Source organism: Haemaphysalis longicornis, unplaced genomic scaffold (assembly GCF_048455015.1).
Source record: "Haemaphysalis longicornis isolate Haplotype H1 unplaced genomic scaffold, Haemaphysalis longicornis Haplotype H1 scaffold_3, whole genome shotgun sequence".
Classification (NCBI taxonomy): Eukaryota; Metazoa; Arthropoda; class Arachnida; order Ixodida; family Ixodidae; genus Haemaphysalis; species Haemaphysalis longicornis.
The window spans coordinates 193,651,329-193,676,247 of NW_027526335.1; the positions used below are offsets into that span (position 1 = coordinate 193,651,329).

At 46.4% G+C, this 24,919-nt stretch overlaps 1 protein-coding gene across 3 annotated transcripts in view; it reads left to right on the forward strand.

The window, feature by feature from the left end:
- The first annotated feature begins 2,613 nt into the window (after positions 1-2,613).
- LOC144173637 (arylsulfatase I-like) overlaps positions 2,614-24,919 on the forward strand; it is a 70,330-nt gene continuing 48,024 nt past the window's right edge. For all 3 annotated transcript variants that reach the window (XM_077701978.1, XM_077701976.1, XM_077701977.1), the window contains exons 1-3: positions 2,614-2,846; positions 16,308-16,424; positions 20,618-20,777. In XM_077701978.1, the coding sequence (XP_077558104.1) occupies positions 16,317-16,424; positions 20,618-20,777 (268 nt within the window). In that variant the 5' untranslated portion in view covers positions 2,614-2,846; positions 16,308-16,316. The remainder of the gene's footprint in view (positions 2,847-16,307; positions 16,425-20,617; positions 20,778-24,919) is intronic.

The following is a 24,919-nucleotide window of genomic DNA, read 5'->3' on the forward strand; positions in this document are numbered from 1 at the left end:
CAGCCTGATTACTGTATGTGGTTTGCACATTTTGGTTTCCCGCCCTGCAAACCAATCCTTTACGTATGTTAGCCGTACGACCACTTAATTCCTTTGAGTGCGGGTCAACCTGGAGATGCTGTTCAACAATTTAATCAAGTTGCGCGAAGGCAGAGCGGAATGGACGCGAAGCTGTGCCAAAACCGGCCCAAAACAACCGTTGTTAAACCAGATGACAAAGCCGTATCGCCCACGCTGCCGCTGGCGAGTAGGCACTTCGGCGTTGGCAACGCTGGGTAAATTCGCCGCGCCATCTACAGTTTGCTTTGTGAGTGAATCTCCCCTCTTCGCTTTCGCCGCCTCTGTTGCGTAGGGAGTTTGTTGTCCCCGACGCCACGAAAGAACCGCTGGCTGGCAGATGTAGGAAGCTTTGCTTTAAAAACTTCATATACGTGTTTTTAGTGCTTCGGTAGGTTCACAGTTCAACTTAGAGAGTCGTGTATAAATCATCTACGAAAACATCACTGAAAATGCTGGACCCGTTGCTGCACCTCTTGTAGCAGTTTTCCGCATTAGCCCTGTCTTGAGTTCATACCTAGAGTGCGGCAAATGGTTTATCATATCAGGTGATTTTTAAAACCTGCTTTATGCATTTCAAATAATGGCTCTGAGCGACCATCCTCTTAAAAACACCATTAACAATACACCATCTTTACAACTCCTGTTGAAACGGTCATCGATATCCAGGGCTTTTTTTTTCTGACACTAGATGAAGATTTGCAACTTAACGTCCCCTTTTTGGGTATGTTAACCATTTGTGAAAATTGTGTAGGCCTTGGCGCCCGTGGCGGGAGAAGGCGCACTTCCACCGCGCTTCCAAAACTGCTTCCCCCGTGTATCTTCCTGCCGACTGAGGTAGTTTCAATGTACATCGGACAAGGAACTTCAACGCAGTATTGTCACGGCAGATGCACAAAGAATTTAACTTCTTTTGAGCAAAACTGTTCAACACAAAATTCGGTAGTCAGCAGTGTACCTGAATACTCTAGAGTTGGGCTTGCGCTGTCATACAAAAGCCTTGTATACCCCACGTCTTCAAGCTTCCTCTAAAAATACCATTTACGTATAATACTTCAAGTCTGGAAGTGACCATTTTGGTCTGTTGCAGGTTACTTTGGCGTTCCAAACATGGTAGGGGACGAATGGGCCGCAGCTTCTGTACGTCGGAACTGAGTAGATATAACAGCGCCCTACACCGACGCCACCCACATATCCGACAACTTCGTGAGACATGGCAATAAGGCTGGAGTGAACCCACAGTTAACCAAGAACGCATAAAAAACACTTGATAAGATGCAGGACTGACTTAGACTACAGATTTATCTAAGTTGCCTTGTCTAAATTGCGGATAGGTCACAGACACGCCACACACTCACACCTGCTTACGGGACCTCCAAGACTCCTTTGCAGCATGTGCAGTAAATCAGTATACGTCGTCCACATTAGAGTTACATCTCACAGACTCCACACAGCAAGACACAAACATTTCCAAGAACTTTAGAGACAACATCCTTCAACTATTTTAATTCATGGCCAACGATCGCGTGTTTTTCATTAGGCGCGTTCATGTCAACACACAACAATGTTTACAGCTCATTTCTTATGAAGCATATTCGCAACCCGGCGATATAAATATCAATCACCTTTTCTCTGAAGTGGTTTTGTCTTTACTCTCTAACCTTGCCCTACGCACCATCCAGCTTTCTACTTTAAAGCCTTGTACTTGTACTAGCACTTCATAATTTTCTTTGCACTCCACACCGTCTTATATGCAGTAATTAGTGTAGTGGGGCTGTTTGCCGTTAGTTGGCACTACGACATTCATATTTAAAAACATTCATTATCAAGGTCATCATGATAAAATAGCACAGAGCTTACTAATTCGTCCCAGCATCACTCCTTCCCACTGGGCCTTAACCTAAACCTCTCCACCTGAATTGGAAGTAGTGCAAAGGCCTCGCTTTCGAAGATAAGCGCCAGCAATGTGGTGCACTGAAAAAGTGGCTTTCCAAGATACCCTTTCGAAGCAACATTTTCTTGCCACGTGAGAATGGGTCCCGCAGCAGTCTTCGTTGGCGGGCCCCTTTCGGCGAGCCAGTCAGGTTGACGCACCGTGGGTCACGTGCATGACAAGGTCAATGTTCGGTTTCTCTCCACCCATGCTCTGGAGCGACCAGCCACACGCACGGTGTTTTCAAGGCCGCCATCGTTTCCTCCCAGCCTGCATGTGCATCGCCGCAATAATGCAGTGCGTCAACGAGACTGCATGGGTGTTTTCTACTTGTTACGAGACGTCCCACCCTAGATTCGGAGAAAGGCAAGCCGTAATTTCTATTCGGAACATTGCTGGCGCTAGGCGGGACCAGGACGAGGATCTGCACAGACAAATGAAGCGCACTACACACACAAATGAAGCGCGCTTCATTTTTGTTTGTAGATCCTCGTCCTTGTCCCGCCTAGCGCCACCAATGTTCCGATTAAAAAACCAAATAGCCCTATTTCAAGCTCTGGTGAAATTTCTATGCATAGCAAAGACACCCGTAGCGTCGACTTAGTGGTTGCTTCCTTTTTCATGACGTATATCGCTGTTTTTCACAGCTGTACCGGACGCCGAAGTTCGTGCAACCCGTATAAGCCACACAACGCAGGTGGTCGAAGAAGACGCTCCCCCAGTTAGCGGCGGCCAAAGTGACTGCAGGGAGGCAGCGGGCTACATAAATTAGCATTATTCATTGTGGTCATCACCCGGCAGTACCAAGGAAACCTGGAGAGCCAGTTGAGCGCCTGCTGCGTTTTTTCTGCCCCAGGTCAGTACTAGTGCACGGGAATCAAGTACTTACTTCTAGAAGTAACTTTTGCCAGGTTTTACTGCGTTTTGTATTGCGTTAAGTGGTGTTTCGTACAGCTAGTGGACGATGGCGAAAGAAATCTGAAAATTAAAAGTTAATAAAAGGCGAAACGAACAAACTGAAAGTCGAATTTAACCAAAAATTGAAGAATTGTAAGAATCTCTTGAATGTGATCTCATAAATGAAATCCCAAAAATCCGCACGAAGAACACTGCGTTCCTGAGAGCCTAGCGTTTGGCAATGAAACAATTGAGGAGCCTAAAAAAAGCTAAACCCAGAGCAGGCAAAGAACACGAAATATTTGTCCATAAACGCAAAGGTATAGGGATGACGCGCGCCTTTAGAAAAGTCAATTGCTCATGTTGAAGGCCGTCCGGTTTCCTCTGCGCAGGAAATCTGAAAGCCCAAGGTGTCCTGCAAAAATGTGTTTAGAGCAATGATTCTGTGTTAAATTTGTGACACAATCAAAAAGCCTATCATGGAAACCGAGATTGAAATCTTCAATCGTGTGCCCAGCATCCACCCTGACGAGAGTACCACCGTCTTCCTCAATTTAAGGGGCCAGTAAAACGCGACAGAGCCCTCAAAGACGAAAACACCAAGATAAAGGCTCGACTAGTAGTTTCGGCTTCGTTTAAACTCAATAAGACGTGACAGATGGTGGGCAATCATCTTCGTCCGAAGGGAGACGCCGCGTGAGAGGACGAATGCGTAGTATCGCACAAAAGAAGCCGGCAGGATGCGGCACAGTGGTTGTGGCTGTATAATACACCCCTCTGATGCGGGAGGCCCTCTGTGGGTTAAGGAGGCAGCTGTTTAAACATCGGGTTGAAAGAACACATGTCCGCGATTAAGAATTGGACGTACTCAAACTTAGGAGAGCATTGTCGCTGTGGTCAAGGTGGTTACCCAAAGTTTACAGCCTGCTTTACTGTAACAGAGATGTCCACACTCGGGACATTATGGGAACTTTCCATATGACCGACAGCGTAGATGACGCTACTGTGAGTGTGCTCTTGGTGGCGCTCACCGAAAGCGAAAAAGGATATTTTGCCGCTTCGTGTGTGGGAACGTATTGATGATGGGTGGCGATAGTGTTGTTTGTTCAAGGTTTTTTTTCGTGTGTGGGTTACTGGCTAACCTGCGTTTGCTGGTACGCTGCGTGCCAACCAGGGAGATGTTTTGTAGCTGACGATGTTAAAAACAATACGAATTGGCAAATTCACTATTAGACCACCAGTAACAGAAGAGAAGGAATGCGGCGGTTGTCCTCAGTGTTGGGTCTTTGTATTGTATATATGTGCCTGATTGTTCGGTCTTGGTATCGTATGTATGTGCTTTCGATTTCACTAAATATTTCAGTTGATAGTAAACGCTGGTGTCGTTTCCCTTTCTCGTCCTTCTGTCAGTTCGCCATTAAGCTTCACTCAGCAATGTTCACCAAATTGCTCGTCTCTCCGTTTTGCTTAACTTTGAGCTTGGATCAGTGGGGTTAGCCAAAAAAAATATCAAGAAAAAGAACTGTGCCACCTGCAAAAGCTGCACGACCACAGATAGGGTATTATAACAGTGAAGCCGGCTTTCGAGCCCGTTCGTGTGAGAGCACAAGGGGCGCCAGCGTATGCGCAATGCCACATTAATGCTACTAGTCTTTTTGGAATACTAAACACCCAAAAAAACTGGCGCAGCTGGCACTAGTGGTTCAAGGCTGGAGAAACAGCGCAGGTCGTCCTAGCTTGTTTGACCTTTGGATTCACTGCAAGTGGGAGGAACACGTTAGACCGCCTGTGTAAAATCCGGCTAAACTTGCCCCACCCCTTACCACTTAGCCTAGCCTAGCAGGAACATCGCAAAACCTAAAAATACTTAGCAAAACCTAGCAAAACGTGACTCAAAACCGGAAAGAGCTAGGTCGACCTACAGCTCTGCTGTTTCTTTTTTACAACTGCACACCTAATTCCCACCCTTTGAACAACCTGCAGAAGACGAAAGGGTTGGAGTCGGTCAAAACCTTTTTCGCCACACAAATATAAAGTTACAAATTAGTGTATTGGAAGAAAAGAAAAACGTTGTAAGGACTTCCCAAAAAGTTTTTAGAACTTATACCTTTTTAAGGCAATGAGAGTATAAAAGGTTTTGTGTGTATATATAGTCTTTATTTTAAGCTAGAATTGCGCTTCACGTGCCAAAGCTAAACTTGGGCTATGAGGTGCACCGTATAATGAAACGCGTGATCATTGCAAAGGGTCGATTGTTTTTGGTTTTGGGCAGTTCATACGAAATGGCGAGGAGGGTATAAGGAGTTGTCTTGTACTTGGCAGTGCGAGTACATATGCATTCATGGCCTCAATATCAACAGCTGAACACCTTTTCCGCACGCTTTCAATGCCCTACCAAAATCATGGGTGTCGAAGTTGCTCAGCACCCTTTATTTCCACACAAAAGGAGTGGAGCGGAACAAGTAAGGGTGCTGAGATTCAAGAAAAAGGGTGTAATGGCCTCCCCTTTTTCCACTTCTCCTACATCCCTTTTGACCAAAAATGGTGTAAAAAATTTCAGTTTCATGGAAAAACCAACTCTGGAGAAGACGAGTTTTTTACAACTCAAACACGACACCATGACATCGCCTGCCTTACCGGGAACGCGACTACAGCGAAAGACAGAAGCAAAAGCTCTTTGCCGATGTTGGTGACGAAGCCCCTACACCTATCTGCTCACTTTTGAACAACACCCCTGTCTTTTACCACACCTCTACAAGCCACTACCCGTAAAATGGTCGCTTTTATGAGCCTGCCTGTTCCACATACAACTCCATGTAGGACTGCACCTCTCAAATACTACCCATCCTTTCGCATACCGGTCGCTGTGAAAGCGCGAGCTGAACAGCTCCCGGAATGTTGGTAAAATATTATCTAAAAAGAAGTAGGGGCCTGCCCAGCGGCAACAGCTTGCATGTTTGTGGAGTTATGAAATGTCACAAATGTTTTTTTTTAATCTTTTTTGCCTTCAACACGCGCTCTCTAAAATCCCTCACTCAAGACCCACGCCGCCCCACAAGGGATATATCTCCCAACGGCCGTAAAGGTGCCTTGCTAGTAGATCTCGGCGGTCACCGCCATTCAATTACGAAGACCTGGAGACATAAAACACCAACGCTCCGTTTTTTTTTTGCATTTGAGGGCTACAGGTACCGAACGTAGCGCGTATAAACTGTCTCTGCAGAATTATAGTATCCGCATTTCTGTATGTCAACAGGACGGTTGTAGGCCTTTGTACGCCGTTTTTTTGGGTGTTGATGGTCTCTGAATTTCTTACAACGTTGCCAGGCAGCCTCTGTGGCTCTTTGCTGTAGTGTGCTCGTGTTTTGTAGTTAGATAGCAAGCAGGACATATAGGTATTGTGAACAATGTGCAGTTCTTACTCTCATAAAGCCGGAAAAAGCAAAACATAGTTCGCAGCACTGGCTGACGCATGTACTTTCTGAAGAGCTTTTGCCCCACTACAATTGTGCGCTCGCAGCGTTGTACACCTTTTATAACTATTTTTGTATGCCTGAACTGTTCTCCTCCTAGCGGAATGAAATTTTCACGAGACGTTATAAGCACAAGTCACAGCTGACTCACTCCTCCATCGTGTGTGCAAGTATTCCGTGGCGCCTTTTTCCGCAGAGGGACGCAAGAGGACAGACGCTGGCCTAAGAGCGGTTAACTTCTTGTGGTTCTTTTCGCTGAGCCGCACTGCGTCGAATCGTATCTGGAGCTTGTATAGTTATCAGCTCATTAAGCGTACCGTGAAAACTTTGACGAGGTCACTTATTTTGCAATAAAGGGACCCTAAACAGTTACCATCGACTGCTAGGAATGTATTTTGGGGTAAAGTCTATTGTCCCAGCGATCTCCTCCTGCAAGAAGTTTGAAATTCGTTGACTATCACCGAAACTACGCGCGATGAGAAATCGTGCATAATCGTTCCGTCTCAACTCGACTGCGGGCAACGCGACGAAACCTGCGCGCTCTCTGCCGGAGAGAGGGCATCTCGCGGTATTCTCCTCGGCGGCCTTCGATATATCACAAGCCGGGGAGTTTTCTCGTTTTCTCCGCAACGTGGAGGCAGATATTTCCGGTCTGGTGCCACAAAATAGCAGGCATGGGTGCCTGAAGCAATAACGGCTTATTGCCTGAAGCTATAAAAAAGCAGGCATGGGTGCCACAAGCAATAAGGGTGTTTGTGAAGCAATAAACGTTTGTAGTCGAGTGGTCCCATTGAAAAGTAAAAATTGGGCTCATCCCTCAAACTCCACGCGCCCTCAAAACACAAAAGAAACGGCAAAACTGTGCCTACAGGTTCAGACATAGAAGAAGTTTGTACACAGCGATGACGACGGCGAAAATGGGAGAAATGTGCCGCAAAGTTGACCAGTGACAGCCGATCGTGCAGCCATGGCCTCAGTGACGTCGCTTAAGCCATGCCAGGGGTGCCCAGCAAACCAATAACATCTCTGCGACGTCCTAAAAAGATCCGAACGTCTATGTCCCAGCAGTATCTTTATTAGACATCCGAACAATGTGGAATATTTTTGTGAAAATTTTTGGTTGTTGAGATAACGTTGCTCGTACCCTAATGTCGGACGTTCTTTCAACTTGCTACATACGTACTCTCGATGTTGCTGCTGCTTCATTTGTGGATGGTATTTAGACATATTTTGGTGACATTGTTCAGATGTTGCTAGTGTGTCTGTTTTTTACTTCGTACATGTCTATCGCAGTTACATTTATTTTAGCTATATCTGCTATACTTTATTTTCACTCTCCGCAGGCCTACTGTTTCGAAGTTACCGAGGGGTTTCTTATGTGTTTTTTATGGATTTGTACCGAGAGGTTTTGTGCAAGTTTTGTAATCCACCAATATTGCTTTTACGGGAATATAAATGTCACGGACATAATAAATAAATTAGACTCAACATACGCCTGAACAAAATTTGATGCTCATAGGAGTTTTTATTCAGTAAAACCACCATTTTAGTTGGTCGTTCTACCTTCGTGATGAAAATACAAATGCTGACCTGAAAAATCCCTGGCGACACTGTTCAGCCACATATGTTAACAAAAAAAAATTCCCCAGCTTGTACCGATGGCGAAAGGCTGGAGGAACAGGAGAGCTGGCGAGCTCTCCCCCGGTCACTTTCCTCACAGTACAGACATCTTACCCCGCAACGGCGGAAGAGGCGGCAATAGTCCTGGCCCGCATCACCAGGCTGCCACCGCACATTATAATCATTTATTCGAAGACGGCCATTTAAAACTTCATTCTTGGTTGAGTTTCGGCTACAGCACTCAAGATACTCCAAAATCCCCATACTGAACCACTCGACATCGTCTGGAACCCGGCCCACACTGGGGTGGGAGGCAACGAGGCGGCCCACAAAGCAGCACGAGAACTAAACAGCCGTGTTGGGCTCGCTCCGTCTCTCTAAGACACTGCTCGGTCGGCACGCGATCGTCTGCTCTCGTATCAAGAAGCCACGGAGCATTATTGCCTCTCCCGCGGCCGTATTCCCACTGCCCACACATCCCTCACCCACTCTCGCAAGTGCCTATGGCGACTCCTTCAGACCAAATCCCTCGCCCGTCGATCCCTCCTCCACAAGACCTACTACTCTGAGTTCCCTGCGCCCAACTGTCCCCTAAATAGAAGGGTCCATGTATGTTTCGCCAAAATCAGACCACTTTTGTTCTTTTGTCAGTAAAAAAATACTACATTCTTTAGCATCAAGCACGTGTCTTTCACAAATTCCAAAAGCAAAAGGAGCCGATAATGAAGCTAGCGCACTTCCCTGAAAAATAAAACCGTGTGCTGCAGTCCGGATCGTTCGGGATGCTTAAGAAGCTGCTGGGATAGGAAATGAACGTTCTTAGTAATTGTTTATGAAGTAAGACGTTAGCTTTATGCGTTATATTTTCAATTTAAACTTATACACGCGTAATGTCTTGAGATATCAAACATACAACCTGCGCGCTTTGGATCTGTTGTATGAATTTCGCGCCATTTGCTTATGTTGGGCTACTCGAATTAGCAATGCAAGATTTAGGCAGATAAATCATCTTTATTTTATTTTAGTCAGCAAAATTCCTTATAAAGAACGGATTTTATTTAAGGCTCGATGTTCGCGGCCGACAATGTTCTTTTATTTGTATCACATCCATGAGCGCCGTCTGCATCATTATACCCGCAATGCCCTAAGTGGGGCATGAATTCCTCCCGTTAAGATAAAAACTACATAAAATACGCAAAACGTGTACTAACGGTACAGTTTGAACCGTTGAAACGTTCATTGTTTAATATGTTGTTTTGAGATCACAAAATAACGACGGTGCTATAAAGCCAGATCACATGAGCCAATCCAATCCACTGGTCACGACCTTCGGCATGCATAGAGTGTACCAGAAGGATTTGAGTGGGACGAACGGAGCGCTCCACCTGAAGCGGCGTTTGTAGATTTAATAGAGGGCACAGCGTGCGAAGTGACTACAATCGAATTCTAACCTCGGCAATTCGACTACAGTGGCCACTGGAAATTTGACATAGAGTTTAAATTAAGGAAAAGCTATGTTTAACTGAAATTGTGCAGTAAATATTTCTTGCACTACTTTGATTCTTCCTGCTGTACAACGTATACAACTAAAAATGTAGGCCTAACAGGACAAGCGAACAGGACAACAGGACGAGTTTTTCAGAGATATGCTTTTTGAAGGTTTAGTTATGCATATATACCAACTAGCCTACCTCGCCATTCTGCTGCAGGATGTTTACGTCCATAGCAGTGACGCTGTCCGGGTTTGTGCATATTTCCTTTTGCCACATTTTGTGGACATGACTTCATCCGTGTATATATTGTCACTTGAATCAACCAAGTTGTTGGGACAGACAGAGAAAAATATTTTGCAAGTTCAGATGGGACCTGTAGCTGGGCTAAAATGTGCTCAGAGTTCGCATTCACTGAAATATAGTTCTTATAAATAGTGGTACCTCACATTAGCAGTCATAGTTAGTTTTAAGGTTGCCTTAGTAGTGCCAATGCTGATATTAAATTATATCCACTCCGCTCTCTTCCTGTCCCTTAATGTTACACCCATGGTCTACACACAGAACACAAATAAGCCGGAATGGGAATAAATGGCTTGTTGCATAACTCAGTACCAATTATGAGTTTTCAAAACTCCTTCCAATGGGAGTTTCGTGTTACTCCCATTATTTCCGCATTTTGTTCAGTAGCATATGGGAGTTTCATTTTACTGCCACTACAATGGGAGCTGTCAGGGGCACCATTGGGAGTGTATCACTTCCTCCAACTGGGAGTTTTCAGGGGGCGCGTTGGGAGCAGTGTTGACCTATTTTTTGTTTTGTTTTTGTGCGCTTGATATAAGCGCTGCCGAGAAATTTATTACTGTATTTGAGAGTTCTTAATGAGCGCACAGGCCATATTTTGATTTTTCGTTGAGGATTACGTAATTTCTAGTCTTTTTACGCTTCAAACGTTGAATGGCGAAACGTAAAAAGTTTGTTTTCTGCAGAGTCAATTTATTACATAAATACGATATACATGTGAACACGTTAACACAATAAAAACACTGAATCAACAAATCACCTACATCGAGAACACAAGGTATCTTGGTAAGAACATTATCTACTACAACACTCAACAAAAAAATGTAAGCCATTTGCAAACAATGAGGTCAGCATGTCGTCGGCGCGCTGTTTGCTAGCACCTGCCTCCCAAACGCTGAAGTTGCCGCACCTTCTGGCACGTTCCCCAGAAAGCCACAGCAGCACGTGCATTAGAGGGGTAGCAAAACACTTTAAATCTGCGGAACCAATTCAGAAGCATATTGGGCATCTGACCTGAAAAAAAGAAAAGAAAAAGAAACGGCGTTGTAAAGACGCTGAACTTGTCACTCTTGTGTCCAACTTTCCGTTATGTCTGAATGTTTTTTTAAAGCTGCGCCAAATGGCACTTCCGTCCGAGACACCTGCGCTCACTAGTTCGTCAAAAGCAAGTGCTCTGCTGTTCAAAAGGGGCGCGACCATTGTTACGACCTACTTCTCAAAATGCTTCCTTTCCCTCTTTCCTTTGCTTGTAGTGTTCTGAGAGCGAGCTTCAGGTTTTACCACCCGCACTGCCCCTCTCTCCCCTCACCCAAAGCTAAGGAAAATTTTCGGTCAGTGTGACACCTGCACCGCCCCCACTCCCCCTTCCCCCTTAAAAAAATAAAATAAGCAGTTGAATGGCGTTTGCTGGTTGTAGTTACACGCGCCTAGCGTACGGAGAGCTCCCACGGGGCGCCGACCTTCTGCCTTTCCAGTGAAAGCAATTATTCGCCGGCGGCACGCGGCAGTCACCCTCCTCGTAGCAGGCGCGGCTGGCATCATACGTACTTCTCAAAATACACGGCCGCCCTGCGACGTTTGAGTGGCCAACTACCCCCTCGCCATGAGCCACAAACAAAGCCTAAAAAAACACCTAACAGCCGTTCACACTGCGGACACTTTTCATTCTGCTCGCGAGTGCGAACGAGTGAGTGTTCCGCTCGAGTCCCGCGCAAATACGCATTGCTTTCACACCGTTCGGCTTCCCCAATGACGTTCCGGGCATGGCGCCTTCTCTCACGCCCAACGCTCACCTCCAGTGGCGGAGAATTGTCCGTGCAGTGACGCGGCAAACACACAGTTTATTTGACACTAGAAGGGGCACAAGTCTCCCAAAATGTTGTGTAGAATAAAAAACGTGAAAATCTTACATTCAACCACCTCGGAGAGGCACAACCGCGTTGTTTTTAACGAGCCACTCTCAGCAATCACTGCATTTAGGCCTCGCGTCGGCTCGCTGGCGTATTCCGTCGGCTCAAAGTTCGGTGACACGGAGGCGACGTTGCAGTGTGTTGCACGTCAGTGCAGGCTGGTTCCACAATGTTTGCAACGAGCTTCTATTGTCGGGAACCACTTTACATCCATTCGTGCGGCCGCAAGTTCGCATCGACAATAAATTTTCGGGGACGCTGGAGCTCACACGACACACGACATCAACTGGCAACCATTTTGTAAGCAGGCGTTGAGGAGGAAGAGGTGATGGAGGAGGAGAAGGAGATTGAGAAGGCGAGAGAGTTTTTAATACTCCCATTAGGACAAACGCCGTATTCACAGCTCGAAACTGCGTTTTGTGAAGACGTACAATCGTGGTAAATGCGCCTATTTACGACGGCTTGTGGCCACCGGTGTAAACTGGCAGCTTTTCCAACATCATACTACCACACTTTGGAGCAGGCCGCCTGCTGTGAGGAGTGCAAAAGACGCATTCCAGCCAAAAAACTCCCATTCAGGCTAACTTGTGTTTTGTGTGTAGCGTTCTTTTTCCTGCTAAGTCGTCCTTAATATAAGTTAGACCCTTTAAGTGAGCCTGAAAATTTCTGCCCCGTAGGTGAGTACCGGTAAGATGCAGCTGTCATACACTGTCTTTTTCAGGGACAATGGTAGCCGGCCATTCTGTATGATACCAGTCTTAAAAGCTATATTAACAAGACAGATTTTCCTGTACCCATGCCTACATTGAAGAACTGGATTGCAAGGGAGGTGCTACTGCAACAGTCTGCAGAAGGCGTCTGCTCAAGCTACTGTTGACGTTCACTTGGCGCAGGAGTTCTCCTGGTTTGGGAAAAAAAGAAGCACGCTTTTTTCTACCTGCGAGTGGCATCCCGCATTGTGTGTAACGAGACATCTTTGTGTTGTTACAGACATCAAATTCTTTCACCAAACAATGTATATTGCCCAGATTTTTATTGTCAGTCACATCCTGTGTATATATCAGCTTTGTCGACGACCTGCCGCTTCTTAGTGTGCATTGCTAGACGAGGTATTGAATTTCTTTCATCTTCAGACCATGACATTTTTGCTCACTTTCCAACCACTCCGGTCTGCAACTATTTTGGCAGTTTCTTGCACCACAACAAAGAACGCAAAGTGAACAAGAATCCCTACCATAACTGATGATGGAGACAAGTACCATTGAACGACCATTGAATCATTTCCGTGCTTCCATGCGTTTTTATTTTGGGGTATTGTTCTTTGAGCGTATCACCTGGTGTGAATCACGTAGTCATGTAAATCAGTCTTGTAACTATTATTCAAAGATTTCCGTGTTTCCCGTTTTTTCTTTTGTTCCCAAATAATACCACTTTGTGTGAAATGTTGAAATAGTGTAACTTTGTATTGTTTTCCTAACCAGAATTCAATAAGTTGTTTCTAAAGTTTTTTTATTGTTTTATTGTTCTGCCATTTCACAAAGTGTGAATTATTTTCATCACATAAATTTCTACTGCCCTGGTAACCACCATACAGTCATTTCTGTATACACACTTTTTGTATTGTTCATAACCATTTCCCTAGATGTTGGTTTGTTCAAAGTAGCTTAAATTTGTATGGCACTCACAACCACCCCTCAACACCAATTCTGTATTTCCAAGGTGCTTTTGTTTTATTGTTCCCCAAACTTTTCGTTAGACGAGAAGTGTTTAGTTTCGTAAATTTGCCTTGTTTTTGTGACCACCATTCAATCATTTCTTTGTTTCCACACTTTTCATGCGTTGCTTTCCACCCTTTTCACTTATTGTGAGATATTTAAAGTTGCATAACTATTTTGCGCTTGTACCCTGGGTTTACATGTTTGCTTTTTTTCTATTTTTTGTCAACCTTTCGCCTGTCTGTGACTTACTTACTGTCATGAATACCTGTAATTATACAATGCGTACCCTGTAGGCCAGGGCAGATAGGAATCAAAATTAATGTGCTTGTGTTGCGAAACCATATTGCATAATTTGGAGGTCAATATAAACTGTTTTACCTTGACTCTTTTGTGTTTTATGTGTACTTTGAAAGCTTTCTTACTACCCAGCTGCACTTCCTTACAGCTAGGTTGGAAAGACTGCCATTTTAATTAGTTTAATTTTTAAATTATTTCTCTGATAGTTTATTTGCAGAAGGCCTGTACAACCGTGATGCGTGGTACAATTCGATGACGCTACTGTGGTTGCCATAGTGTCAAGGGCGCTTGTGCTGATCAGGACTGGTTTGCTGTTACTTACTGCCACCTGTTTTCGATGCGACATTTGTTGTTTAGAGCTGTGCTTCGTGTGCTTCTGCAAGAGTGTGTGGTAAGCTTGGCACTTCAAATATGAGACTTCATGCAGTATGCAGCACTTCAAAAGTGGAAACACAGTAATCTAGAAACCAGGTGTCAGGTAGCAGCAAAGAGTTCTGAAAAGCTAGCAAGACATGTATTCGAAGTATAAATGCCCACAACACGTAGGCAACCTTGGAAAGGGGGCTGGCCAAACTCCCAAATAATGTATAAAGAATGTAAATTTCAATCATACACGTTCATCTGAACAGTATCGTACTAACGTACACTAGTCATGAATATAACAAACTAATACTTGTACCAAAGACAGAAAAACAATGTAGAGCAGATATCTATATACGTCTTGCATGCCTACCACTACAATATACATAAGATGTACCACTAAGATAACGTGGCGTAAGCAGCATATAAAAGTACCATGAGACGTCTATTGTACCTGATCGTTCGTGTGATTTGGATGGGTTTTTTGCAGTTGTAGCAATGTTGAACATATGTAACTTCTTCCCCAATGGTACGTCTCCTGGACATCTCCAATGTCGTTTGCTGACGTCTCCAGGATATCTGCACCACGTAACGTGGTTTGCTGGGTGCATAATGAGGAGAATTGAAGAGAGCGCGGTTGGTTTTTCCGCGTCTTTCACAGCAATATGCGCGCTCAGCGCTTCGCGTGCACGTGTAATATTTGGCTCACGTATTCCTGGCAGTGTAATCCTAACGTCGCGCAGGTTTACTTGCACTGCTCAAAGAGTGTTGCAGGGTCCCTTTAACTCCGCTCCCATACTGAAGCTAAAAGACGGTGTTAAATAGTTCAGAAGTCTACATGCCATATTTTCCCGGTTTATTTTACTCGTTTACTCCTGTTTTCAGCGTTTTCTCGATCACTGTGGTATTGTACGCACGAATGTCGTTCGTTTTGCACTTGCTAATCAATTTACAGCTCTGATAATTCAGCTTGATTTGCAATACTCGACACTTAAATGTTCTTACTTTTCCAAATATTTCCTTCGTTTGCTGGGTTATTTTTTATTTCTTCCGTTCATTTTGTTTCTCCTACAGCTCTGCATATTCGGTTATTGCCGTTGTTAGATTGTTAATTACCCTGTCTGCGCTTTTCTCGAAAAGTCCAAAGAACCATGGTGCAAAGCATGTCGCAAAAGAATACAAATGACAGGGCAAAACGTTTTCCCATTCTTCTGTGGGAATTCTGTTCTGCCATTGGAGGAAACATTTCACACAGCCGCGGTTATCCTCCCTAGATATAACGCGCGGTGTGATGGCTAACAACAGGAAACTGTTGTTCTTCGGTTTGTTGCCTAACAACGGGAAGCCACTCGTGTTGTTCGCGCGGTGTGTTTGCTGACAACGGGAAACCATTCGTACCTGCTGCGTAGCTGCAGCGTTCAGCAGAGTAGCTGCAAAGCAGCAGATACGAATGGTTTGACAAGCGTCAGTCCGTAGTGTTTCGGGATGGCCTTGGCAAAGAGTCTTGCCAGTTAGAAAAGGAAACCCAAGGATAAATATCATTTTAAAAAATTCGAAGCGCTGCCCTCGTGATCGTCTTCGCCACATTTCTGGGAACGGGATTACCTACATTTCAGGATTAATATTTTAAGGCTGTTGTTCAGGGACGTCAGGTGTTAGTCAACTTAGTGTTGCAATGAAACCAAGACATGGCTGTACTTTACATATAACGACTGAACATGACAGCACCTCTGCAAGTGCGGGGTAGGTCACTGAGGCGCTTTCGTGTTGGCGAAGAAAGGGAGTACTTATTAATGTTAGCAGACACTGTGGCTCCTGTATGGTGAATAAAATTGACACAAAACTACCCCATTGAATTGAGTTACACGGATATTCGGCCTGTTGGTGCAGAACGTAGAGAAGAAAGTAGAGTATCCCGCAACGCGTTGTCCACGACCAAAGGTACAGGGCAGCTGACGAAATTATTAGAGCACATCAGTACGGAGTACAGATGCACCACGTGAGTGCAAAAAGACGCGAACGGATGCAACTATGCCTCAAGCCAACTGAAATGGGTATCAAGCAACAATGGCAGCTATTATTAGCACAGGTGGAATTCTGTAATTCAATTTGCAAGAATGCAATTGCGAAACGAAATTCGGCACTGAGAATCCAATCGTAGTAAGATCATTTTGCAAATGTTGCTCTCGACTTTGTGTATTTTGAACAAGTAATATCCACTGCCAACCGGTGAACTTTTTGTGTTTCAGATCATTTAAATGAGACGCATGGAAGTTTTTCTGCTTCTCACTGCCTTGGCGTCAAGCACGGCTGTACCGCATACTCAGAAGAGGCCACACATTGTGTTCATCTTAGCGGATGATATTGTAAGTAACGCAGAAGCAGTCATTATGTCCCTAATACGCCTAAACTCTGTCGGGTGGTGGGTGGAGATGAGATCAGATGCGAAGGTGGCGCTCTGTGGGGACTCGTACATTTAGAGCTCATTACAATACAGACAGAGTCATGGACAAACAAAACCCGAAGACGAAAATTTGACCACGAGCACAGAAACAGCGGCATTTCATTCCATGTAGGCGAAATAACGTGCGGCCTATATTGTACTAACAAAGTTGTAGCTTCCAAAATATGCCGATAGCTTGTAATTCTTGGACCTCCACGAAGTAGTTTTTCAATTTTATGTATTTTTGTTCATGTTTTAGTGTTTGCATTTCATTTGTCCATGACTGCACCAGATACGATCGTCTTGCCGGCAGCGATCATTCTCGTTTTCTAAAGCCTCCGTTTCAGAATCTTACAATTGTTGTATGTTGATCTACCGGGGTATACAGTCTTCAACATTGCAGTTAGCGCAAATTAGAAGTTTACACCTATTTAAACATTGAATGCATAAGTAAGACAAAAATATTGAAACTATTGGCGCTTTGCGAGCGTTGTATACAATTTTACGCGTAGTCGAACCATACAGTTTCGCTTGGAATTTGCGCATCTTAATTTTCCTTTGCTTGAGAATTGTACTAGTGTTATAATAAAGTTCTTTTATAGTGTCCCGTTTGGGATGCCTGCTTTCGGGTATGCTGCCATTCGAGAAAAGTTTCATGTTGCATTTGTGTCCGTGCAAAACAAAGCCTACAACTGGTAGCACTGGGTTTCAGCAGTACCAAAATAACAACCTAACAACTTCGTCGAAGGCAAAGCAAGCTACCGAACGCGGCAATTTAAGGGGAATCGGTTTAACCACCAGGGGATTTCGTCGCGCCAGTATCGCTGCCTGATTCGCGTTGGGGCGGAATGGGGCATACGAGCACTAGAAGCTGTCACTTCCGGCAGCACCTCCGAAATCGCGTGCGGTTGCGAGAGAAGCCATGTAAGTTGTGTCAACAAGTGTGCCTAGTCTTTCTTAGCACCTGGTGTAAATTCAATTAGGTATTCATAGGCACCAAAGTGCGATGACAGTATAGGAGCTCAGGTATACCCAATTAAAAGCAGCCATCGGGGTGAAATGGTTCGAGGTACCGTAACATAGGCTGGTCGTACGAACCGTTTCGTGGTTCCAAAAGTCCTCGGTGCGGGTGTTCAAACATCAAACGATAGAACTGAAGAAGTAGCGTTCCCGAAAGCGTAGCCTGCAATAACTGAACGTAAGCATTAAAACCCACATAGCTTCGATGCCGAAGAGGCACCCTCAAAGGTGTTCGTTCAGGAACGACAATGGTGGTGGCAATAAAGAGGCCGCTGGCACGGGAACGGGGGCACGGGCCCAGCTCGCGCCTCGCGCTCGTTTCCGTTGCTCGAGACCAGCCCAAGAAACGGGCGAGCAGCTGTCGGACTCCCTTCTTGCCTCGCTATCCGCGTCATTCTGGTGCTGCGAAACCTGGGAGACGACCCTCCAGCAGACCTGACCTGACGTGGCGCAGACGTCGAGGACGCAAGGCCTGGGATTCTGTTGGGGCTGCGCGATGTCGCGGGCTTCGTCGTAGAATGCTGTTCGCCGCCGCTTCTCGTGCCGAGGGCAACCGGTCGCCTGGTTTTGGCGAGTCTCCAGCCAAGGACAAGGCCCGCCGCCACCGTGGTGCGGTTCGGGCTGCTATAACGAGGGGAATCGCCACAATTGAATCCGTGCTGCTGGATCCGGCCGCGCCTGCCGTTGCTCTTCATGGGCCGCTGAACCTCGTCAAAATGAGACAGGGAGAGGCAGCCTCTAGACCACTAGATACAGAGGGCCTCAGCGAGGAGACCTTCGATGCAGACCTTGTGGCCTCATGGGAGTACGGCGCCAAGGTGGTGGACATTCGAAGCGGTGCCGAGTTTGCCACAAGGCACGCGGGTACTTCACACGCTGTCGCTGGCGATTGTGCAATGGGAGATAGCCAGAACAAGTCGTCGGGGGCCACCCTGCGTAAGCCGCGGTAGTTCATGTTGTCACCAGCACGCTCTTCGATGCGCTGCCCAAGCTGCACATCCCGACATATACCGGTGACAGGCGGAGCTGGCACTGGCAAGCATTTTGGGGCCATTTTGATGCCACTATTCACAGCAATCCCGCGTTATCTCGATTCTAAAAATTCAAGTATTTGTTGTTTTACTTCACGGGCAAGGTGAAGGCAGTAAAGAAGGGATCCGACTCGCGGAGGCCAACTACGATTTGGCCATAGGCATCCTCAACGCCAGATTTGGCCCGGGCGACCGGCTCGTTGAGTACCATGACAGTGGGCTCACCTTGGCCCCTGTGCTGAGCTCGGCTGAGGTCGAAAAAATTACGCCCACCTCTTCTCGCGGGAACCCTTGTGTGTGAGAGAGAGAGAGAGAGAGAGAGAGAGAGAGAGAGTAAGCATAGCGCGGACGACCGTCGACTGGAAGACCGGCCGGAGCGCGGCACTCCGGCAGCTGCGCTGCGCTGCCGAGTGCAGCGCACTCGGGCGCGCAGCGCAGTGCAGCGCGCCCGAAGGAGAGGAGACCGCACAGAGACAGGGCGCTGCACATGCGTCGCATCTGAAACTCCGAGAACTCTTCGACCAGATTTCCTTACGTGTAAACGCGCTGAAAGGTCTGGGGTCAGTGGCGATTGAGTGCACGGTGGTCCTCCATCGTGTGCTGATGAACACCCTACCACCCGACCTCGGGATCTTGTACCGGCAGAGGGTTAAGGAGGCATGCTCGTCGTACGGAGCAGCTAGCTCGTCGGAAAGAGCGAGGCATGTGAACGAGATACTGGCCTTCCTGCGCATCCAGGTTCGCGAGTAAGGTCACTTGGACCATCCCAGAGTTCAAGAGCGGCGCCCTCACATCACGCTGTCAAAATCCGGTACTTTTGGTTAGCATATGTTCTTAGTCATGTTGACTGATCTCCCAGTACCAAAATGCTCCAATAGCGAAAACTGCATTTTCGAGCTTAACGTATAGCGAGCCTGTTGTGGGAACTCGTAAATGGTGTTCAGGTGCTTGATGGGCTCGTAGCATGTGACGGGAAAAGAAATCTGCGTATTCAGGCGTTAAAGACTTCGCCCAGGAATATAAAGACACTTTCCAGAGTACTAAATTTCTGGGGTGACAGGACGTAAAAAGAGGCACCCGGAGTGGGAAAATGTTTCGCTTTTGTAAGATTTCAGCGCCGTAATTTGCCCATTACGAGGTGGGGATTAGAAACACAAAGTATGTTCTGGGTAGGAGGTCAGTGAGCCCTTATTCCACGTAACGAATATGCTACATCCGAATTCTCGGCATATCACAGTGTTTGACATATCGCGGGAGCGGTGCTATCTCCTGATAAGTTCAGGGCATGTGACTCCCATGGGGCCTATTTGAACACCTGGTTGACACCATATGTCTCTAAACAGACTCCAAGCACAGCTGCTATCTCGATATTTTCTTGAGGACTGCTTCCCCATATATTTCCTTGCCCTCTTCAAAGATTACTGGACGGTTTAACGGAGTTAGCTGATTTACACTTCGGCAAATCAAACAATCAATCCACTATCACTGTCGTAGCGAGCGCCGCTCACAAATAGTTTAAGTCGCAATGCTTCTAGAGAAAACAAAAAATTATAAAGAATTACGCCAGATTACGTCCTAAGGGCTATGACATTGGGTGTAATGAAATCTGTCGTGCTTATATTAAATTTATGTACAAATGCCGAGACCTTCATGCAGCCACCGTTATGACAACTTCCATCGTGTTTCGAACTGTCTCTTGCTACCACACCTCTAGATTAACGGCGAACAGCTCGGTGCCACGAAAAAAAGTGGAAGCAACCTAGGCTGCTGCCACACCAAAAGGTAGCAAAGTGTACTTTGTGAAACACTGCCAGACGACCATAATATTAGCGGCATCCATGGGCGCAATCTATACAATGAAGCCACATCCATGGTCGCACGTACCCACCGCCGGTAACGCTGCTTGTTCGGACTGAACCCGTTCATCAAGAGAAAGAAAGCGCGATTGACGTGGCGTATTTTATTAGCTAATTAGAACGCGCAGGCTGCAATTTCATATTTGATAAAATTAAGTTTTCTGCCCTGTCATTCCTCGAACCCCTTTTCACTATACTTTTAAATGCAGGGTCGTGGCGACATCAGCATGTATGGCTCCCCTCAGATACCAACGCCAAACATGGACGCCCTTGCCTGTGACGGAATCGTACTGAACAATTTCTACGTGCAGCACGTCTGCTCACCTTCCAGGGGGAGTCTTATGACAGGGTTGTACGCCATCCACACTGGTACAATATATTTATCAACTCTTTTAAAATGATGCCGTATAGAGTTGTTCAGAAGGTTAAATTTGTAAATAAGTGGGTGAGTGAGTGTGCAAATGTGGTCCCGCAGGACATGACCACCCGTTTGAGAACTGCGCTAATAACGTAATGAACTGTGCCAACTATGAACAACCCCATCATGCCTACTCCCGATAATGTGGTAATTTGAAAGCAGAGAAAGAGGTCGTAAACATGAAGGTCACACAGCATACAGACTTTCAAAAAGCACAACAGAAACACTTGATATTTGCACAGAGGTATGCGGACGCATCTCACCGGGGGCGGAGTGGTGTCTTGTCACTGCGGCGACCCAGTACTGCGAAGCAAACTTGGTCCCCCAGGTGTAGGCCAAGGTAGCCCAACGAGCCAACACGGTACGCGCAAGTTTTGTGTCAGCCGCGAACGTCAGGAGTGACTGTTTTTACTTTCAGTCCTCCTCTTCCAGTGGCTCTACCGCAGGCTGCAATGAACGGATATGTGGTGGGTCGCCCGACGGCTTCTGCATCCGATACACGAAAATCGACGGTGGCAGGATTCCTGCCTCCACTTCAAAAGTATTCCGAAGTACAGGACCCAAGAACTCCATCTCGTGATCGTCACAACACTCCCACGATGACATGAAGATAACATTATCCGCCCAGCGCCAAAGGGGGCAAAAAAAGTGGTGCACGGCAGGGCGGGCTAAGAAGCCAGCATCACAACTTTTTGCTTGTGCAAGTCAGAGAAGAGTGTAGTAGGTGCAACATCCAGCCCTCTTCATCATATACACCAGCCGAAATCTTTTCTAAACTTTTATGTTAACACAAATATTTACACCGTGGAAGTGCAAGGGATAATTAAAAACGTAGATGATATAAATAAAATCCTCTTAAAACTCATCCAACCATTTTGGGCCTACAAAAGGCACGCTTGAACTCTTAGCAAGCCACATATCTGCTCCTATGCTTAGTATTTAGGAGGGACAGGGACAGTCGCACCAACCGCTCTCGAAGGCGTACCGGAAATTACGCTAAAATCTGTCGTTTATCACTCTCTTAAGTTGCGTACTGCCCTGGAACCGGTTACTGTCGGGGCAATAACTTTAATCACGTTAACAACAATTTTCTCAGTGTACATTCCTCCCGACGACCGTCTTTCCAGCTCCAAATCTGAGTCTCTTATAGGTGATCTCTCGGAACCGTTTATAACGGTACGTAACCTGAATGCGCACAGCCCTGGAGGGGGAGACACCCGTGGGGGCTTGGTGGAAAATTTTCTCTTGCCGTCTGAAGCTTGTCTGTTTAATAAAAAACAGCCAACGTACTACAGTACAATACCGGTTCACAGGCGTCATCCATAAGAAATTGTTTGTTTATAACACCATTCGGAACACATCCTGTGTAAGGCTGGTTTAAGCCTTCCATCTATTCCTCTGCCTTTTCCTTTGAGAGGCACTAATCTTACCTGAACCCTATGAAACTGATGTCGCGGAGTTCATTCGGGCGTGTCAGTTTCACCCTGTCACCTGGGACGTGTCACTAAACGAAATTATCAAAAGGCAGTCACCGAAAGAACGCATTAGAAAACACTCCCTGCACTTTGCAACGCACCCAGAAACTGCTTTATACACGGACGCCCCCAAGTCTGCCTCTGCTGTGGTATGTGCCACGCAAGGTCCCACTTTTGCCAGAAAAAGTACACTAAAGAAAAGCACAAGTATATGTGCAGCTGAAACACATTCTATAATAATTACTGTAGAACACATAACATGAACAGACACAACCATCCTTTAGATTCGCAGCCATCTCGTAACCTCATTACACTCCGGCAAATCAAGTAAAACGCTATGTATAACAAACTAGTTAAACTCATATTGTCAGCGGAAGCGTCAAAACAGACCATAGTAGTTTCTTGGGTGTCTGGACAAAGCGGCATTCCTGCCAACAAACTCGCTGGCCTTAGCGCCGCTGCGGCAGCACTCCGCTGTGGCGTCGATGTTCCAAGGCTGCCCCAGGCACGTACCCAGGATTTTTGTTCGCTGGGATGGGGGGGGGGGCAACCCTAGTTAACTTTTCTATGCATATTAGGGGAGAGGGCGAGGATACCGGCCATTACTAGTTCAAACACGACGAACATCCAACGTTTACCATAAAGGCGCGTAGAAACTGCGAAAAGAAATGAAATTAAATCTATCCGCGTTTGTCATAGAGGCGAAAAGCGAAACCAGTGGTATGTTCAAGATTTCGGCGCATGTTAACGATCCCTACGCGAAGTTTACCAAATAAAAAAAAAAGGACAGCAATAATTAAAATATTTACAGGAATAAATACGCGTACTACACAGTAACTATACATCCCATGTAATAATGCTAAGGCCTATTTCCGGATCATCCAACAAGTTATACGCAACGTAGTTGGCAGGAACAGAAGTGCATGTAGGCACTAGAGAATTCAGATCTCCGTGGCAAACCTCTTGATCTTCTATATTTTTTTCCAAACAAAACCTGTGGCGACTAGGTATGAAGGAAGGAAACAAAATCCTAGGTAAATCGAAGATGTCACACGCCTAATGTTATGTGTGATTACCCTAAAACAGCCTCAGAGTTCAACGTTTACGGTCTGCCATTCAAAGCGCCAACGATTCAGGCCTCAGAAATTGCAGTATCGGGACGCACTGGTCTGCAGTATATGTTGTTAAAAAACGATGGCAAGTGTCAGCGTGTCCGAGCTTACCTATAGAAGTTTTGTATAGAAGCTTATTATTTCCAGTGATGCGCCTTGTAGCTTCCTAGGTTTCGCAGCGTGGCTTGTCCTGCTGTCTTTGCCCGTAGCAGCCGCTCGGGATGCAAGGCGGGAATGAGCTTCTCCTCCGTCCTCTCTTTCGGCCCATTACTGAAGTAAACTCGTTGCTATCTTCCGACACCTTGACGATACCCTGACATCCCCTGTAATCCTCTGTGCTCGGGGCTTTATAACCACTATAATGCAAAGACACAGTTCACAGTCCAATGTTGACGCCGAAATTCCTCTCGGCCAAACTGGTGTCCGTCGAGGTTTCCGGCCCGGGTTCATTTTGACCACTGTACTCCTTCACACCCGTCTCTCTCATCATGTTGACCATTGGCCACCTTGACTACGTGCCCTTCCCCGCTTAAGGCCGGTGTTCTCGAGGTCTGTTCATAGGAAGGCAGCTCGGGGTCCGTAAACCCACCGTTGTGCATAGCAGCCATTATCCAGAATGGCTTTCGATCAGCAATGCCGCTATCACTGCCTTTAGTAGTCCGAAGAAATGCCCCTGGTGTCTCTTGCCACCATACAACAGCGATGCGCGCCTTCACTTTGTCACCCTGCCGTCGCCATGCTTGGTAACATTCATGCGCTCCCTTCGTGAGCGACCCTTCTCGTCCATATGAATGAGCCGACTGTGGAACAGGGATTCTGCCCTCCCACGGTAGCTTTCACTAAGCGGGCGTAACAGTCGTTAGAGGCGCCGGGCAATGGGGTCAAGCATCCCCACGCACCGCTCCGCTCGTCGCCATCCGGCTTCAAGCCTTTCCGTCGCATTGGCTTGTTCGGCAGACGCTGCACACGTGCGCGAGGCGGACGTTGGAAGGCATTCCATAGAGAAACCCTACAGCGGGATTCTCTGCGACAAGCAAACTTCTTACCGACAAACGCAAAAGCAGCATTTCGACAAAAAGAAGTAAAAAACAGGCTGTGTGCTCGGCTCAGGGAAAGAACCCGCTGAGCCACAAACACTAGGCATGCACGACAGTATCCGCCGACACCATGACGGGCTAGGACAGAGGGATTTGTTGAATGTTCAAAGACCAACATTTTCTTCCACACCAAAGCATATGCGACCCGAGCTGCTGAAACTGCAACCCTGGCAAAACAAGAGATAAGTTGCTGCTGTCCGAGAGGTCCCAAGAACCGATTGCAGATGAAAAGGGTAAAGGGGGTGAAGCGAATGGCAAGTGGCAGGCCGGCAGCAGAGCACGAAGCCTGTGTACAGTGGTACTGGCTTCCGTGTAAACGGAGCAAACAAACCTCGCCAGTTTCTTTTTAATCCCACGTTGACCACCAAATGAGGCGTCTTTTTATCGTAATAAACCTGATCCAGAAACC